General features: G+C 38.8%; 1 protein-coding gene across 1 annotated transcript; it reads left to right on the plus strand.

The window, feature by feature from the left end:
- Positions 1-2,094: 2,094 nt before the first annotated feature.
- LOC142638760 (protein NRT1/ PTR FAMILY 5.1) lies at positions 2,095-6,436 on the plus strand. Its single transcript, XM_075812826.1, has 4 exons — positions 2,095-2,397; positions 2,797-3,014; positions 3,755-4,311; positions 5,240-6,436. The coding sequence occupies exons 1-4, from the start codon at positions 2,295-2,297 to the stop codon at positions 6,123-6,125; spliced, it is 1,764 nt and encodes a 587-aa protein (XP_075668941.1). The 5' UTR covers positions 2,095-2,294; the 3' UTR covers positions 6,126-6,436.
- Positions 6,437-18,779: the final 12,343 nt, after the last annotated feature.

The raw sequence follows: 18,779 nt of genomic DNA on the forward strand, positions 1-18,779 counted from the left end.
TTTTTTAATAAAATTTTATCGAGAATTGAAATTTTTTTTTACAGTTTTTTAATTCTCCATAAAATGTTTTAAAAAATAGATGGTTTAATGTTTAACCGAATTCTATAAAAAAAATATGTTTATTCTAGAATTAATAGTATATGTTAAGGAAGTTTTGCAATAGGGTTTATGGGGCCAATATGATTTTTGGCTGGAAAAAGATGATTTAGAGTCTAAGCTTTAACCGACAGGGAACGTTTGCAATTGTGTTTCCAATGATGATAAAGAAAGTGCCTCTTAACTTATGTGGTGGTTAATATTTTGGGAAGATTTTCTTTCTCTGGACAAATTATTGCTAGAAGATTAATGCTATATAGACAAAGACCTAGCTAGCTTCTCACAAAATTCAGTAATTAATTGTGGGGTTCTTTTCGTGTGGCCCAAAATTTTAATAGAAAAAGCATCAAATTGACTATGGCTCTTTCGTCCAATTCTGAAGAGAACAAAAATGCATTTACACCTTTTTTGTTTTGCTAGTGAATTCTCAAAGTGCCCTTGCTACATAAGTCAGCATTCGTGTATATGTGAATCTGGTACGAACTATGTGATTAAATAGATCATAATTAATTTCATGATTTCAATTTAGCCTTACATGGGACACAACGCCATGAAAAGAAATGAAAGCTGGTCCTCATATATGAGCAGGAGATCCTCATAGGAATAGCATTATCTCAACCAAAAAAGCTAGTCGAAGGCATACTCCAATTATAGGAGGACTAAGTTGCTTTTTTTTATCAGGTGGATAAGGCTCCAACTATAAACCTCGTGAATACATCATGTTTAAGTACTATTTGCAAAACGTCATTATGCGTCTCAAACGTGTTTTCTCATCCAGGAATGTAATATATGTGTCAAGTTCTTGTTTTTGATGCTCATAACGCTTTGATGGTAGTTGTAACATGAAAATCCTTTACACTCATTTTTTTTTTCTTTATTCACAACATGTAGGTGATTACACTTACCAAACAAACCTTCTTCACGTTTTGCATGCTTTAAAAGTAGTTGGTGGGTCGTTAATTACTCGTTAGGGCACACAATTTTTCTGTGGTTAGTTCTAATTAAGTGAAAGGTTAGAAGGATCTTGTAAACGGATCGACTACCTAATTAAGGATACATGTTCAAGAATATTAATTGTTCATAAATTGATGTTCAAGCATATTAATTGTTCATAAGTTGCTCGTTGAAAGGGTACATCATACATGTTAAAGAATATTAATGATTCAAGGCTATAGTCCATATATTTCAAAACCTAAAAATATGTTTTTTTAACCACCGCACACCCTTGGTGCTATGGTCACTCCACAAGTGTGGAGGGTAAAGGCTGGGGTTTAAGTCTCCAAGAAGGAGTTTCACACACATATACACTTTGATTATGTTAGAGTAGAATTCTATTTTGTATTAAAAAAAAAAAAGTTTCTTTAATTATTTATTTTTGGTTGCTTGTGGATGCTGTTTATATATTTATGTAGGGGTTAACTTATTTATTTTTAAAAATCAAATCAAATACTAGAATTTTAAATGCACCTTAACTTATAAAATTGTCTGAACTTAGTAAGGTAAGCTTGAAACCAAGTGGGGTATTAAAGTAGTTATTGATGTATGGTGAAATGGGCTTGGTTGTGGATGTGCGGTCGGCTAACATTGACCTTAGCATGCCCCCTATTCCTGGGTTAATGGGCGAATATTTATGGGAAAAAAAAACCTATGAAATTTCTCTATTTTACTTGAAATTAAAAAAAAAAAATTGCATTGTGTGAGATTTTGTTCTATATCTACTTGAAATAACAAAAAAGTTTTAAACCACAAAAAAATCATGAATTTGTATGAAAATGATTGTTTATCACTTACGATTAACCATATTGGCAAACTACAATAGTGTGTCACTGGTCACGCAAATATACAAGTTACTCTTAAGATACACCTTAGGGCGGGCATCCACTACTGTGATGCGGCGTGATGTGACCAATGACTCCCAAACATAACAGACAGTAACTACTTCATAGGGTATCTTATTCTACATTTAAGCATAGGAAGATTAAAACTTAAATACAGGCCAAGTAGAACTCATATGGCTATAGCTAGCTATAAGATATATAACCCGCTTTTACAGGTAGGCATTGTGAGAGCTTTGCCTACTACTTAAAAGCTATATAAGGATACCCCAGATCCACTGCCCTGAGTATAGTTTTTCTCTTTCACTTATTTTCTCCTACTTAGCTTCTATCAAAACTTTGAAGTACATATAGATCTCTCTAATGGAAGCCAAAGGTTATACCCGAGATGGCACTGTTGATCTTCATGGCCGCCCCGTTCTCGCAACTAAAACTGGGAAATGGAAAGCATGTGCTTTCCTTGTTGGTAATTATATATTCTTCTTTCTTCTGCTTCATCATTTATTATAAGATTACTTCAAAATGTTTCACTATTATCGTATGAAGATTCACGTTAGTATATGTATCAATATATAAATTAAGAACAAATTAATATCATGTTTTCTTGTATTGTTGGGATACAATACCAACATTAATACTAACATCCATAACGTGTATATGTAGTGGATCCATTACTATATAGTACTGTTCTGTAAATAACTATCATAAACATATGGTGAATTAATACAAAGAAAACCTAGCTATAACAGGCTATTTACAAGTACTATGCCAAATTGTTTCCATAAGTTTCTTATAATGTAATGCTATGATGATTTAAGTTTCAATAAGTTTCTTATACTTATGTTTTTGTCCAATATTCTTGCAGGGTACGAAGCGTTTGAAAGGATGTCCTTTTATGGAATAGCTTCAAACTTAGTGAATTACTTGACAACCCAACTTCATGAGGACACGGTTTCATCAGTAAGGAATGTGAATAACTGGTCAGGATCAGTGTGGATGACACCAATTCTCGGTGCTTACATAGCCGATTCTTACATGGGTCGATTCTGGACATTCACTGTGTCATCCCTCATATACGTCATGGTAAATTATGACTTTGCTTGCTAAGATTGTTTATTTGAATGCGACCGATCTATAGTAAACAAATCTAAAATTTCTTAGGCAAATCTTCCACAAAATTAAAATTGTATCCACTATCTTTATCTTCCAAGCAAAATACACCACTTGTTTGGACAATAATTTAGATTACCTACTTTCAAATACCAATAAGATTCCTTGTTTTTGCTTGTGGACCAATGAACCGCTAGGCAAATTTGTTAAGTTGTCTGCATGGATACAAATAGTTAGTTCTCGACAAGCTTATGATTCATAAGAGGTCCACAGAGGAGTAGTTATCATATCAATTTACAATATATACTGAGAAATTATTCTGTTTTATTGATTAAATTTATGAAAATGAACTTCAACTGACTGATAGGAACATCAAATTTTGTCTTCACTAATAGAAACATCAACTAGTATAATTGAATGGCTAATAGGAACAAAACTCCACGCTATTCATGCTAGAAGAATGTCATTTTATTGTAATTCCCCTTAATAGCATGATTCTTAAGCCTTACAACATCCACGTGCATATGATGAATGACAGAGTACTATAGGAAGTATGACTAATATTTATCTTCTCTCTTACGAAAGGAGGATTCATAGATATGATGCATAAGATTTTTTTTTTTTTTTACGTCTGATGCATAAGATAATTGGTAATTAATTATTAAATTAGGAGAATTATGAAAAACAAAACTCATACCCTGGTATCTCAACAGGGAATGGTGCTTCTGACAACAGTGGTTTCACTCAAAAGCTTGAAGCCAACATGCATAAATGGAGTGTGCAACAAGGCCTCAACTTCACAAATTTCATTGTTCTACTTAGCTCTCTATACTATTGCAATTGGGGCAGGTGGAACAAAGCCGAACATATCTACCTTTGGTGCAGACCAGTTTGATGATTTCAACCCCCATGAGAAAGAGCTTAAAGTGTCATTCTTCAACTGGTGGATGTTCAGCTCTTTCTTAGGTGCTTTATTTGCCACACTTGGCCTTGTTTACATTCAAGAGAACTTGGGGTGGGGATTAGGCTATGGTATCCCTACAGTTGGGCTTCTGTTATCCCTATTTATTTTCTACATAGGGACCCCTATCTACAGGCACAAAGTTAGAAAGACCAAAAGCCCTACTAGGGACTTGATGCAAGTCCCTATCGCTGCCTTCAAAAATAGAAAGCTTCAGCTACCTAACGATCCCTCAGAGCTTTATGAGTTTGAGCTGCAGCATTACACTAGTAGCGGGAAGCGGCAAGTCCATCACACCCCAATTTTCAGGTCAACTCTAAAATTTTCATTACTAGTTTTTTTTTTTACCCTTTAAACTAGGGTTTTGGTTTTTTTTTTTTTTTTTTTAATAAAAAAAAACTAGGGTTTTGGATATAATTTAAGTATCTACCACCCGTAATTGATTACACTTTCGGAAAAATAATTCTCAAAACTAAAAAAAGATTTATTTCATAAAGTATTATAAATTTTACGGTATATTTGATGTCAAGATATTTAAAATATTTAATGTTGCGACACTCTATATACTCTTGCTTCCATTTTAGATTTTGAGATGACAGAACTTGCCTAGTTGCATGGATACATGAGTGGTCATGAAAGCTCTGAATTAAATTTTTGGGTGTGCAAATAAGGACACCCTTCGTTATCCACCCACCCCTGGCCCCCCCAAAAAAGGATACCCCTTTCATCCTCATAAATGATGATGCCATGGAATCTAAGGGCACGGTCAATTAGATCACGTAATGATTCCAAAGCAGGAGAGAGAGAGAGAGAGGGGGGCGGGGGGGCTCCCCTCTCATGTGCATGACTGGGGAATCTTCTATTCCAATAAAAAGAGCGTCCTTCTTTCTATAGGGCTTGCTGGCCATTCATTTTGTAAATCCTCTACATGTGCACTGTTCAAACTGTTCTTTTCACACCTTCTTATGGATGGTCACAAATCTCTTGGTTTAGTGCGTGCCCCCACCATTTTTTCAAGCTAGAAAAAATTGCAATAAGAAACACTTGTAATGGTGGGCACCTCCACTTTCTTAGTAGCATCTGAAATTTTGAATTTCAATACCATTTCTATTTGACACGCAAAAGAAAGTAGACTAATCGGGTTGGCCTGATTGGTTAGTTTAAGTTTTATTGGTATTATATTTTCAACAAAATGAGACAAAAGATAGACTAAATGAACTTTACAATTATTTCCCAGGTTCTTGGACAAGGCTGCAATAAAAGATGGCAACTTGGACGCCTCATCAATTAATTCACCATGCACAGTGACACAAGTAGAAGCAGCCAAGCTGGTTTTGGGGATGATGTTGATATGGCTTGTAACACTAATTCCTAGCACTATTTGGGCACAAATCAACACTCTTTTTGTCAAACAAGGTACCACCTTGGACCGAAGCTTAGGCCCCGACTTTCAAATTCCAGCTGCCTCACTTGGGAGCTTTGTGACTCTCTCTATGCTGATTGCTGTGCCTATGTATGATCGTTACTTCGTGCCATTTATGCGTCAGAGAACTGGAAACTCTAGGGGAATCACACTGCTTCAAAGGCTCGGTACTGGATTTGTCATCCAAGTTATAGCCATTGCAGTTGCTTATGCTGTGGAAGTTAGGCGCATACATGTCATAAAAGTAAACCATATAGTAGGTCCTAAACAAGTAGTCCCCATGAGCATATTTTGGCTATTGCCTCAATATATTCTATTAGGCGTTGCTGATGTGTTTAATGCAATTGGATTGCTAGAGTTCTTCTATGATCAATCTCCAGAAGACATGCAAAGTCTTGGGACAACATTCTTCACAAGTGGAATTGGTGTTGGCAATTTCTTGAACAGCTTTCTAGTCACAATGGTGGATAAAATTACAGGAACAGATGGGGGTAAGAGCTGGATAGGCAATAATTTGAATGCCTCTCATTTGGATTACTACTATGGATTCCTTTTGGTCATCTCTTGCATTAACTTAGGGGTCTTTTTGTGGGCATCAAGTAAATATATTTACAAGAAGGAAATCGTAGAAGACAAGGAATGTTGTGTTGCAATGGAGGTCAAAGCCTTGGACAAGTCTCCTCTAGGGTTACAAGTATGATATTTGTGCATGATAAATAGTCTTGTTAGATATATGTTACACTTTGACCCCTTTCAGTAACTCTTTTGGTCAGGCAGGTAAAAGCTCCACTTGCTAGCAGGACCCTCAATTAAATAAATGATTTCTGTGGTCTTTCTTGGTACGTAGTTGCACTAAATCAGTAAGAGTTTCGATTGTAATGATCAAAATGACCAGAAAAATAATATTGTTTCTTTTCTAAGCAAAATTGGTGTGACACGTTAAGAATTAACGAACATGATGCAAAAATGTTTGTGTTCTATGTAAATCAAAACTGATTATTTTGTGGTCCCTGTGTTTATGTTTGTGTACTAAATAATGAAAAATTGAATCTGAAACTTCGTGTGATCGAAACTATATGAGCAAGATATTTAATTTACGCTTTCCAAGTTTAAAGCTCGGGCTTAGAAGTTAGAACTATGGAACTAGCTATGCTTTTAAGTCCTTCAAAGAAGCCCAAGAAGTAAATATGAACTGGTAGCTGCAGCCCAATAAAATACAGAATAAATTTCTATTATCTCAAAATTCAGTCTATTTTTAATTATTTCCTGCATATGTACATATTTTAAAACTTTGCCTTCAAAGAATCTTATAATTCGACTGGACTTTCTCATGTTTCTAATAGAAAAATTTGTAGTTCAAATATATATTTTTTCTCATTATTGTGATTATCGAAATTTTTTATGAAAAAAAAATGACAATTAATTTTTATTCAATGTTTTAAGCAAATGAAAAATAAGTTATCCCATTTATTTTTCTTAAACAATTTGACCATACTTTTGGTTAATAAAGCACAAGATTTGAGAAAAAAAATAAAGAGTAACTAATACTCTTTGCTATTTGATTATTTTGTTGTAAATAAATCTAATAGTCTAAGATATTAAGGTCCAATCCTAAACAAGGTATAAGTTTGTTATATAACTATAGTCTAAGTTCAATGTATCTAATCATACTTAAAATACATGCAAAAAATTTATAATTTTACTTAGGGTCCATTTGGTTGGAAGGATGAAAAAGTGAGAGGATATAAAATTGTGGGAGGATAAAAAAGTTTTTATTTTCTCTTTTTTTTTTTGTTTGATTGGGAGTGGAAAAGTGGAGGGATGGAAAAAATAAGTTTGAATAAATTTACTCATATACCCTTGTTAAAGAATGATGCCAAATTAAAAAAAGTGACAAATAACCACACAAAAAAGAGCAATCACCCAAATTTTTTTATAAAAATAAAAATAAACTATCATGCCCAAGCCCTAAAAAATAAAAAATAAGAAAAAAGAGGCAATGTTAATGCCCAAAAAAAGAAAAAAGAAAAAAAATGACAACTGGCAACGTGATTGCCCAGAAAAAGAAAAAAAAAAGGGCAAGGAAGAGAGAAGAAAGAAAAAATGCAACTTAAATTAAGGGTATTTGTGTAAAGTACATCCTTCAGCACTTTTTCCTCCTCATTTTCCTCACAAATTGGGAGGATAAAAAAAGGTGGGCCCGGCGGATAAATTTTCCCCTCTATTTTCTATCTCTCTTGTTTTCTCTCTTCAACCAAACAGTAGAAAATGTCATTTGTCATCCTATTTTCTCCTTCCTATTTTCCATCCTTCCTGTTTTTACTCCAACCAAACATACCCTTAGACTACGTTTAGTTGGAGGTAAAATAGGAATGATAGAAAAAAAAAAAAAAAAAAAAAAAGGTAAAGAAAATGGGATTTTAGGTTGTTTGGTAAGGAGAGAAAGTGGGACGATTTTTGGTGGGGTCCAGACATTTTCTTTCTTGGCCCACCAAAAAATGATCCTTCTGTTTTAAAGAGAAAACAAGCATGAAAGGTTGATGCAATTGGTGTTACTAAATTGCCCCAATTAATACTGATTACTTACCCCTCCTTTCTTCTCTCTTTTATAAGCCACTTATGTCTCTCACTTTTTTTTCTTTTTTTTTAACATGTATTTGGCTATTTGCTTTTTTTTTTTCTTTTTTTTTCCTTCTTCTTTTCTTCTTTTTCCTCTCAACTTTCTTTGGTTTTGGCTTAAAAAACAAAATCAACCGTGGGGTTTTTTTTCTTTTCTTAATTAACGGTTTTTTTTTTAATTGAATGGTGGTGTTTATACAATATATATATATATAGTATAATGGTAAAGTAAATTTTTTTATTATTTAATGATTAAAAAATATTATTTCTTATGTAAGATCACAATTCACACCCGAACCCAACCGTATGGAGGATGAAGCCCCAAAAAACCTTATACAATGAAATTTGTAGAGTGTGGGCTTGAAACCTAAGTTCTATGGATGTTGGATAACAAATATGATGGGCTAGATCTCCACTTTATATGCGACGAACTAATTGTATGATAGAAACTCTCCTCAGACGTAAGCCGAGGATGACTTGCATTGCTTTTCCTTCTCTTAAAAATAGATTACAATTGAAAGTAGTGTGTACAGTATTCTCCCCTTTTTTCCCGATCCCCTCACTCTAATGCCTTTCTCTTCCTTTTATATCACCCTTTTTCTTTCCTCCATCTTCCACGTATGGCACAGATCACAAATCTAGATACTTGTCCCATTCACCACTCTCTTGAAGTCTTCAAACAATAGCTGTAAGACTGATCACTACTGTTCAAATGTCATTTGCCAGAAAGGTAGGTGCAGAGTCTTTAATGCGGTGGTAGTAACTTTCTCTAAGATATTTCTTATTCACGCCTTCTCTCTGCGCTCTTGTGGAACACATCCTCATCCACCAGACCTCCTAGAATTTCCTTATAAACATCATGGTGTATAGTATAGTCTTCACTTCATATAGTCGAGGAGTTCTCCCTCCTCGGACTATTTCCACCAACCTTCTTTGCAATAGTTTGCTTGTGGGCTTTTAAATTCGGTATAGTTATTACCCCTAAACCCTCCTTGGACAAGCTAATACCCTCGGATCAAGCCCAAGGCCCAAGAACATATTCTAACCCTTCTGCCCCCACAATAGCCCCTTAAAAATTCATTTTTCTCCCATCCGAGGAGAAAAAATGAAGTTTTGACTCAACACTACAGCCCTCGCACGCTTCTCAAACTGTTACACGTGAGAATGTCATTTCATTCCTTTTGAAACAGCCCCTGACGCCTCAAAATCCATAACACCCATATTAACTGCTCCAAGTAACGCCCTGTCCTCCACGTCCAACGATGAGATGCATATCCAACAGTTCGGGTTCTTCTTCAAAATTTGAGCGGGATAACTCCCATTCAATGCCGCCTCCCAGATATCAAAACGCCTAGAAAGTCGCGACTCAATTCATTACTCCAGAAATCAATCAAATCCTGAGACTCCTTCCTTTTCTCTCTTCACAAGAAGCTCGCGAAGAATCATCTACTCATTTCCCGTAAGTTTCCCTCCTTTAAATTTTTGTTCTCCTCGGCTATAGTCCTCGGCCATTAATTGTATCATTTCCCTTTCTAAATCTCCATTTTCACTTCAACGAAATGGGTAGATTCAAATGTCTAGTGGATACTGAAGCCGGTATGGAGGGTTCCGAGCCAAATGCCGCATCTCTCAAGAACTGGGTTTAAGATATTGCCCCCCAGAAGCCATAGCTGACAATAGGAAAGAAGGAGAAGTTGTCATTCCCATAATCGCCTTTTTAGAGGATGGGATGACACTTCCATGAAGAATGTAACCAGTGAATGCTTACGTAATCATAGATTATGCCCAGACTAGTGTTCACCTAACATGTTTAGAATTTTAGGTTATGTCGATGCTCTCAATGAGCAAATGGGTTTAAGTCTCACATGGCATGACGTTGCCCACATGTATGAGTGTCACAAACTTAAGGGCATAGGGTACTACCTCAAGTCTAGGTCTAGCATCGTTAGGCTTATATCGTGCCTTCATAAATCTAACAAAGGCATGAAGGATGACTATTTAATCGCCTCTGGGGAGTGGTACAACGGTCCCCATTGTCCAGTCGAAAAGGGAAAACCAGGTGTGATTCCATAGGATTTCCTCTCTATTTGACGTTTATTGTTGATCTAACCATATTTGGTTCCTCAGACATTTTTTCAGATAAACAGCACGTGTTGCCCCGTCTAAGCCTATCTAGCATTGCGGACCTCAATAGAGTTCTGAGATCCGAGGTATTCATGAGTGAAGACCTGCAGGTAAGGGCAGCCCATCTCATCTTGGGATACGAACCGCTATCAAACACCTTCCAAGATATCGGCAACACGATCATCGCAGGTGACCGGAGACGTAGAAGGATAGACGTCTCGAAACCGGATTTCCTTACTCCACACGATTTACCGGACGACCCTTCCGTCATCCTATACGTACGCCCAATAAAAGCAGTCCCTCTTTCAGCGCGACCTAAGGCAAAAACCATCCGAGAAGAGCCCACATCTCCTTGGCTATCCCTTGAGGAGGAAATAGACCAATTCTGACTTGAAGAAGCAGAGAAACCTTCAAAGGGCCTCGTTGTCAACCTCTCAGACGAGAAAACGAATCCGCCAAGGCTCTGGTATCCAGGGTTTCATAGTTGCGCGTGTTGATAACAGTGACGAGGAGGAAGAAGAAGAAATGTCTCAAAAACCAGGGACAAGTTTGAAGGATCTTCTTGGCAGGAGGAGCAAGCAAGCCGTTGTGAAGGGCATTTTGGGATCTCAACCTCCTGCCAATCTCCCACCCCTTCTCCCTCCTCCAAACCCCCTTCTTCCTGCACCCAACCTCAAGAAGAAAAGAGCGAATGAGGTTGAAGAAGAGGAGTTGGCCCAAAAGAAGAAGAAGAAGCAGAAGCAACAAAAAGCGGGAAAGGGCCAAGTTTGTGCCTCCTCCGTGGAGAGTAGGGATAGCCATGAATTGGCTAAGGTGCGCCAAGCTCAATCCCATTGGTCACCCTCATTGGAGTTGGATAGGACTGCTATTCCCCACCACTCTTCTATAAGAGAATTCCAAAAAGGGCATGCTCACTACGTGGCTAAAGCCCTAGAACAACCCCTCATTTTACCAAAGGACATGGACAACCTAGAGAACATAAGGCAACCACAACTCTTCCTTTCCCTAAAAAGGGATTTGGCTTTGGTATATGTCATTCAATTATCTCCACTTTATTATTTTTATTTTATTCTTTATCTAAACTTTTTCATATGTACTTCTCTATTATTCCCGTCACAATGCACTTGTTCAACATTTCCTCACAGGCCATCCAGGAAGTTTTTGTGGTCGAGAAATGGGTAGAAGATGCTCGGAACAAAGCTGACGCCAAGATCAAAGTCAGGATTGAGACTGAACGAGCTCTAGGCCTAGCCGAGCAGGAGAAGAAAGAAGTTACTGACAACCTGACAGAAGATGGGAAGTTAAGGAGGAGTGCTGAGGCTGGTCTTAAAACAGTCGAAACACAAGCGGAGGAGCAGCGCAAACAGCTTCTGGACAAAGTACAAGAGCTAGCCATTGCCCAAAAAGACATTTTGCGCTTGAAGGGTGAGTTAGCTTAGGCCCAAGAAGCAGCCCGCACTATCAAGGAGACTGTGGATGCTGCTTCACTAGCTTCCTTCAATAAGGGTGCTGAAGAGACTGAGACTCGGCTGGCCGAAGAATTGGCTGAGGTGTGTAGGGACTATTATTAGCAAGTGTGGGCAGAAGCCCTTAATGTTGCAGGGGTCCCTGCCACCTCAGAGTGGAGAAAAGCCAAGAACATATGGATTCACCCAAACATCCGCGTGATTGAAGCCATACCTCCTCCCCCAAATGCCTCCGAGTCAGTGCCTCCTACCCAACCCTCAACTGTCCAAGGCGAGAAAGCTGATAAGGGTCTGAGCAAGAAAAATGACCAGGGTGATCCTCCACTGGGGGCGAGAGACAAAGGAAAACAAATTGTAACCCTGCCTGAGAATAAATTTGCAAATGCTCCCATCGTCATCAAAGAAGTGACCCCCAAATCCCAAGAGACTAGGCCCAAACCAAAAAGGAAGGAGGACAAAACAAAGGTAGCTGAAGTAAAGTCCACAGAAGACCTTCCAGTGAAAACCAAGACATAAACAACCTAGGACTCTTTCTCCTTTTTTTTGCTTGACTTCAAGATAGTTTTTATTTATTTTATAAGTTCACTACTACTGTTTGTCCTGTGTTTTTATTTCCAATGTAACCACATACAATTGTAATGACAAGTTTAAGATTTTGAGTTTTAATTTCTTACAGATTTCACTTACTGGCAATGTTCTACCCTTTATCTTAGTACAATTTGTATATGTAACATGAATGACTTGGTGCATTAATGAACAGGGTAGGTTTTAGTACTACATTAGGCACTACTAGTAACCTGACACAAACCAGGTTTCATTTTATTGACATACGTCTTACAGCCAATAGCAGTTAAATACATGAGAATATACCTAAACCCGAAATGAAAGAAATATGGTTTGAAATTAGACTTTATGTGAAACTCAAGCACAAAGTAAACCATCAATCTTACCAAAGTATGTGGTATGAGAGCTAAACATAGACAAAGCTCTGCTTGATCCTAAAAAGGTGGACATAAGTGTTAATTTTTCCAAAGTAGATGATCCGAGGACCAGACGTAACTAAGGTTCTGTTTAACAGTTAATAAAAATATCAATTTCTACAAGATATGTGGTCAGAGGAGCCAGATATGACCAAGTTTTTGTTTGATACTTAGAGAAGTGAATTGAAGTGTTAATTTTTCCAAAATAGATGATCCAAGAACCAGACGTAACTAAGATTCTGTTTAACACTTAAAAAAAATATTAATTTCTACAAGGTCTGTGGTTAGAGGAGCCAGACATGACCAAGTTTCTGTTTGATACTTAGAAAAGTGAATTGAAGTGTTAATTTTCCAAAGTAGATGATCCGAGGACCAGACGTAACTAAGGTTCTATTTAACACTTAATAAAAATATCAATTTCTACAAGGTATGTGGTCGGAGGAGCCAGACATGACCAAGTTTCTGTTTGATACTTAGAAAAGTAAATTGAAGTGTTAATTTTCCCAAAGTAGATGATCCGAGGACCAGACATAACTAAGGTTCTGTTTAACACTTAATAAAAATATCAATTTCTACAAGGTATGTGGTCCAAGGAGCCAAACATAACCAAGTTCCTGTTTGATACTTAGAAAACTAATAATTAATGCAACACAATGATAACAGAACTAAGATGGCAGAAGTGCCTTTCATTAATAATAATACATTTGCGGCTTATTTACATTCCAAGGACGTTGTACAACCTTTTCATCCAAATTGGCAAGATAATACGCCCCCATGCCAGCTACTGAAGTAATACGATAAAGTCCTTCCCAATTAGGTCCCAATTTTCCCCATGCTGGATTCTTGGCAGCACCCAAGACCTTCCTTAACACCAAATCTCCAGAGGCCAGCGGCCTTAACCTTACATGGGAATCATATCTCTGTTTGAGTTTTTGCTGATAATAAGCTGAACCATAGCATTCTCTCACCGTTCCTCAACTAGGTCTAGGCTTTTTTCCAGCAAGCTGTCATTACTGCTGGGGATGAAGGAGCTCGTTCTCAGTGTCAGAAACCCAATTTCTAGAGGGATTACCACCTCAGCTCCATAAATCATCAAAAAGGGTGTCTCTCTAGTGGATCTTCGAGGTGTAGTTCAATACGTCCACAAAACATGCGGCATATCTTCCACCCACCTCCCTTTAGCATCATCTAGCCTTTTCTTGAGCCCACTGACTATAACTTTGTTTACTACCTCGGCCTGCCCATTCCCTTGTGGATAAGCTGGAGTGGAATATCTATTCGTGATACTTAGATCACAATAATACCTTCTGAATGCCTTACTATCAAACTGCAGGCCGTTGTTTGAAATAAGAGTATTAGGGATTCCAAACCTGGTGACAATATTTTTCCAGACAAACTTCTTCGCATCCACATCCTTGATGTTTGACAATGGCTCCGCTTCAACCCATTTAGTGAAATAATCCGTTCCAACAAGCAACCATTTCCTATTTCCTGGTTGATGAATGTTGGGAGCATACCTCTGACACTGATCACAGTTTTTTGCATAATCCTGTGCTTCTCTCTGCATATTGGGCCACCAATACCCTTGTGTAAGAGCCCTATGAGATAAAGACCTTCTCCCTGTGTGACTTCCACAGAGTCCTTCATGTAACTCTTCCAAAAGTAACTTCATTACTTCAAGGGTACACACAACAAATATGGTCCTAAAAAAGAGCGTTTATACAATTTTTGATCCTCGGACAACCAAAACCGAGGTGCTTTTCTACGTATTTTGTCTACCTCAGACTTCTCCTCGGGCAAGATATCATTTTTGAGGAATGACACTATAGGATCCATTCAACTAGGTCCCACCCTAATTTGATGAATTCGAATGGTGTCATTATTCATTTCAGTAGGTTTACACAAATCTTCAATAAGGATGACCCGTGGGAGGTCTTGTGCCGAGGATGTTGCAAGGGTGGCTAGTGAGTCAACATGAGTGTTCATACTCCTAGAAATATGCAATAAGGTAAAAGATTGAAACTAAAATTGTAAATATCTTACCCGAGTTAGATACTCTTGCATCCTCGGATCTCTAGCCTCTAATTCCTTTCCACCTGGCCCACGACTAACTATAAATCCGAGAATATTTGCACTGTTTTTCCACCCATTTTCTGAACCATATCCATTCCCACCAATAAAGTTTCATATTCTGCCTCATTGTTAGTGGCCGAGAATCTCAATCTCAAGGATTTCTCAAAAGTAAGTCCCTCAGGGGACACTAGAACTAGTCCCACACCAGATCCTCTTTGATTCGCTCCTCCATCAACATACACTTTCCATGTCAAAGGCTCCTTGCACGAGATCATGTCAACTGATTTTTCATCCATATCCAACCTTTGAGCATTCTCTTCTAATGAAGGCTCAGCAAACTCCACGACCAAATCAGCAAGAACTTGACCCTTCATGGAGGTGCGAGGCATATAGTTGATGTCAAAAACCCCTAAAATGGTGCCCCACTTAGCAATCCTACCCGTGTAATCAGCACTTCGAAATATAGATTTAAGAGGAAGTTGAGTTAGAATCACAACTGTATGAGATTGAAAATAATGGGAAGCTTACGCGTAGCATACACCACTGCTAGGACCGCTTTTTCCAACGGTAGATAATGCACCTCGGCCTCATGTAAAGATTTTCTTACATAATAAACTGGCCTCTGTATATTGTTATCAACCTGTATTAGAACCAAGCTGACAGCGTGATTAGCCACAGCAATATACGCAAACAGGACTTCATCAACTTCTGGCCGAGACATAATGGGAGGGTGCGAAAGATATTCCTTAAGCTATTGAAAAGCTAGAGCACATTCCTCAATCCATTCAAATCCTTTCCACTTATTCAGCAGCTGGAAAAAAGGCCTGCACCTGTCAGCGGACCGTGAAATAAATCGGTTGAGGGCAGCAATCATCCCTGTCAACCTTTGAACTTCTTTTGGATTCCGAGGTGGTTGTAAGCTATTAATTGCCTTGACTTGCACATAATTGACTTCAATTTCCCGATGAGTTACCATATAACCCAGAAACTTACCAGATCCCACACCAAACGAGCACTTAGAAGCATTAAGGCGCAATTGTACCTTCGTAGCGTCTAAAAAGTATCATTCAAGTCTACTACATGCACGGAAACCGATTTACTTTTCACCACCATGTCATCCACATACACGCCAATAGTCTTTCCCAATTGCAGCTCAAACATCCTGGTCATTATCCGTTGATAGGTAGCCCCTGCATTCTTCAAACTAAAAGGCATCACCTTATAATGATAGTTCTCTGTAGGAGTGACAAAAGCTGTTTTCTCCTGATCATCCAAAGCTAAGGGTATTTGGTGGTAACCCTAAAAAGCATCCAAAAAACTCATCCGAGGATGCCCAACAGTAGCATCTACCAACTGATCAATACGAGGCATTGGAAATGAATCTTTAGGACAAGCCTTGTTCAAATCTGTGAAGTCCACGTATACTCTCCACTTCCCATTCTTCTTCTTCGCTACCACTGTATAAGCCAACCATTCCGAATAAAAAACTTCTTTGATAGCACCAGCCTTTTTAAGCTTAAGTACTTCTTCCTTGACAGCCTCAGCATGCTCTTTAGATGAGCGTCGAGGTGGTTGCTTCCTCGGCACCACAACCGGATTGACATTCAAGTGGTGACAAATATAATTTGGATCGACCCCCGGAGCCTCATAAGCATTCCACGCAAATACATCCACATTCTTTTTCAAAAACATAACCAACTCCGCCTTCTCCTGAAGTGGCAGCTAAATTCCCACCTGAAAGAATTTTTCGGGATCGTCGTCGATAAGAACCTTCTCCAACTCCTCACACGTAGGTTCTTCTACCTCTGCCACCTTGGGTGTGGCAGAAGACATTGATTGTTATGAGCCCCCCTCAGCTGAGGCCGATGACTCTTGCCCAGGTTGATGTAGAATTTCAGCCGCCATGCATTGTCTAGCCATAGACTGACTCCCAACTAATTCTTCAATTTGATCACCAGAAGGGAACTTTACCTTCAAATGCAGAGTTGAAGAAACTGCACCTAAAGCATAAAGCCAAGGTCTTGCAACAATGGCTGTATAGGGAGAATAAGCATCCACCACGATAAAATCCACCTCCACAACCTCGGAACCTGACTGCACAGGCAATCTAATCTAGCCCATTGGCATAACAGCCTTCCCTTCAAAATTTATCAGTGGTGAATCATAAGATGTCAAATCCTCAAGCTTTAAATTCAGCCCTTTGTACAAGTCAGGGTACATAATATCCGCACCACTGCCTTGGTCCACCATTACCCTTTTTACATCGTAGCCCCCTATCCTTAGCGTGATCACTAAGGCATCATCATGTGGTTAGATAGTTTTGTTCTTATCTTCTTCCGAGAAGCTCAGAGTAGGTGGGACATTCCTTTTAATCCTTTTCGGCTCTGAGTTAGACTCCTCCGCAAGGGTTCATGTTACAGACATCACCCTGGAAGGACAAGAACCAGTCCTGCCTGGAACAACAAAAATAACATTGATCGTACCCAAAGAAGGCCTTGAAGCATTGTTACCCTAATTTACCGAACCTGAATGATCTCCTTGCCCCATTGGGTCCATACAAAAACTGCTTCAACTTTCCCTCCTTTATTAAATGCTCCAAATGATTCCACAAGGTCCTACAATTCTCAGTAGTATAACCTCTCTCTTGATGATAATGGCAATGTAGGTTCTAATTACGCTTCATGGAGTCCCTTGCCATCTTGTTGGGCCACTTAAAGTATGGTTCATAACAGATTTTCTCCAACACTTGCTGCACAGGTTGACGAAACACAGTATTAACTACCTGAGAAAGGCTGGACCAGATTACCCAGCAAAATATCTCTAAGGCCTATTGTTATTGTATCTGTCCGACCTGAAATCCCTCATCTCCTGAGGGATAACCTTCGCTTTCCCCTTACCTTGCTATTGATCTTTCTCAACTCGTTTGTACTCATCAATACGATCCATGAGCCGACGTACACTCCTTACAAACTTCTTGGTTAGAGACTCCTTAAGTCATGCTCAGTTGGCAGGCCAATCTTAAAAGTGTTGATCGCCACTTTGTCAAAGTCACCATCGATCTGATTAAACGTCTCCCAATATCTGTCAGAGTACGTCTTCAGAGTTTCTCCTTCCCTCATGGCCATGGACAATAATGAATCCAGAGGCCGAGGAACTCTACTACAGGTGATGAAACGAAACCCAAATGCCCTAGTGAGTTCCATGAAGGAATCGACAGAACCTGCCCTCAGGCCATTGAACCACCTCATCGCAATAGGTCCCAAGCTAGAGGGGAAGACTTTGCACATTAAAGTTTCATTTTTAGAATGCACCGCCATTCTCTGATTAAAATGACTCATATGTTCTATAGGGTCTGTTCGGCCGTTATAAATAGTGAAATTTGGTTGGGTAAAGCGCTGAGGAAGCTTTCCTTTCTCCACCATGCGTGTGAAAGGTGACTTGAAAATTTGGTGCAACGCCCTACTCATAGCATCATTTTCCAAGCCCCTGGAAGAAGACTTTTTGCCCTTACAACCATGAAGATCATCCTCCTCATACGAGAAAGATTCACTAGGAGGAGTCCTTGACCTGGGCTTATAACTACTACCTTGGAAATCTTCGGAAGAAGGATCAGAAAAAGTGGGTGTTCGTCTCCGTCTCGCACGGCGCAGCTTCTTCTTCAAATAGTCAATCTCCTTCTGCATGGCCTTAGCATTCCTTGTGAGGAATTCTGCTTCCACCCCGTGAATGACCCCTAGTGGTGTGCCCTATATGCACACTGCCCTCCCGATCTCTTTCCCGCTCAAGATGTTGGAAGTGGTCTTCATGTTGGGACCCTAAAGACTCTGCATGGTGTGTACCTAAGCCTGCCATCACGTTACCCTTCCTAAAACATAAGATTTCCCACAGACGGCGTCAATTGTAAGATCACAATTCGCACCCGAACCCAACCGTATGGAGGATGCAGGCCCAAAAAGCCGTATACAATGAAATTTTTAGAGTGTGGGCTTGAAACCTAGGTTCTATGGATGTTGGATAACAAATATGATGGGCTAGATCCCCATTTTATATGCGACGAACTGATTGTATGATAGAAACTCTCCTCGGACGTAA

Source organism: Castanea sativa, chromosome 6 (genome assembly GCF_040712315.1).
Source record: "Castanea sativa cultivar Marrone di Chiusa Pesio chromosome 6, ASM4071231v1".
Taxonomy (NCBI): Eukaryota; Viridiplantae; Streptophyta; class Magnoliopsida; order Fagales; family Fagaceae; genus Castanea; species Castanea sativa.

What these genes read in the sequence shown, in the direction of transcription:
- LOC142638760 (XM_075812826.1), top strand. Translation starts at nt 2,295, where the DNA reads ATGGAAGCCAAAGGTTATACCCGAGATGGCACTGTTGATCTTCATGGC. An exon ending in CATCCCTCATATACGTCATG is followed by an intron (nt 3,015 to 3,754) that starts GTAAATTATGAC and finishes GTATCTCAACAG; the next exon opens with GGAATGGTGCTTCTGACAAC. An exon ending in CATCACACCCCAATTTTCAG is followed by an intron (nt 4,312 to 5,239) that starts GTCAACTCTAAA and finishes ATTATTTCCCAG; the next exon opens with GTTCTTGGACAAGGCTGCAA.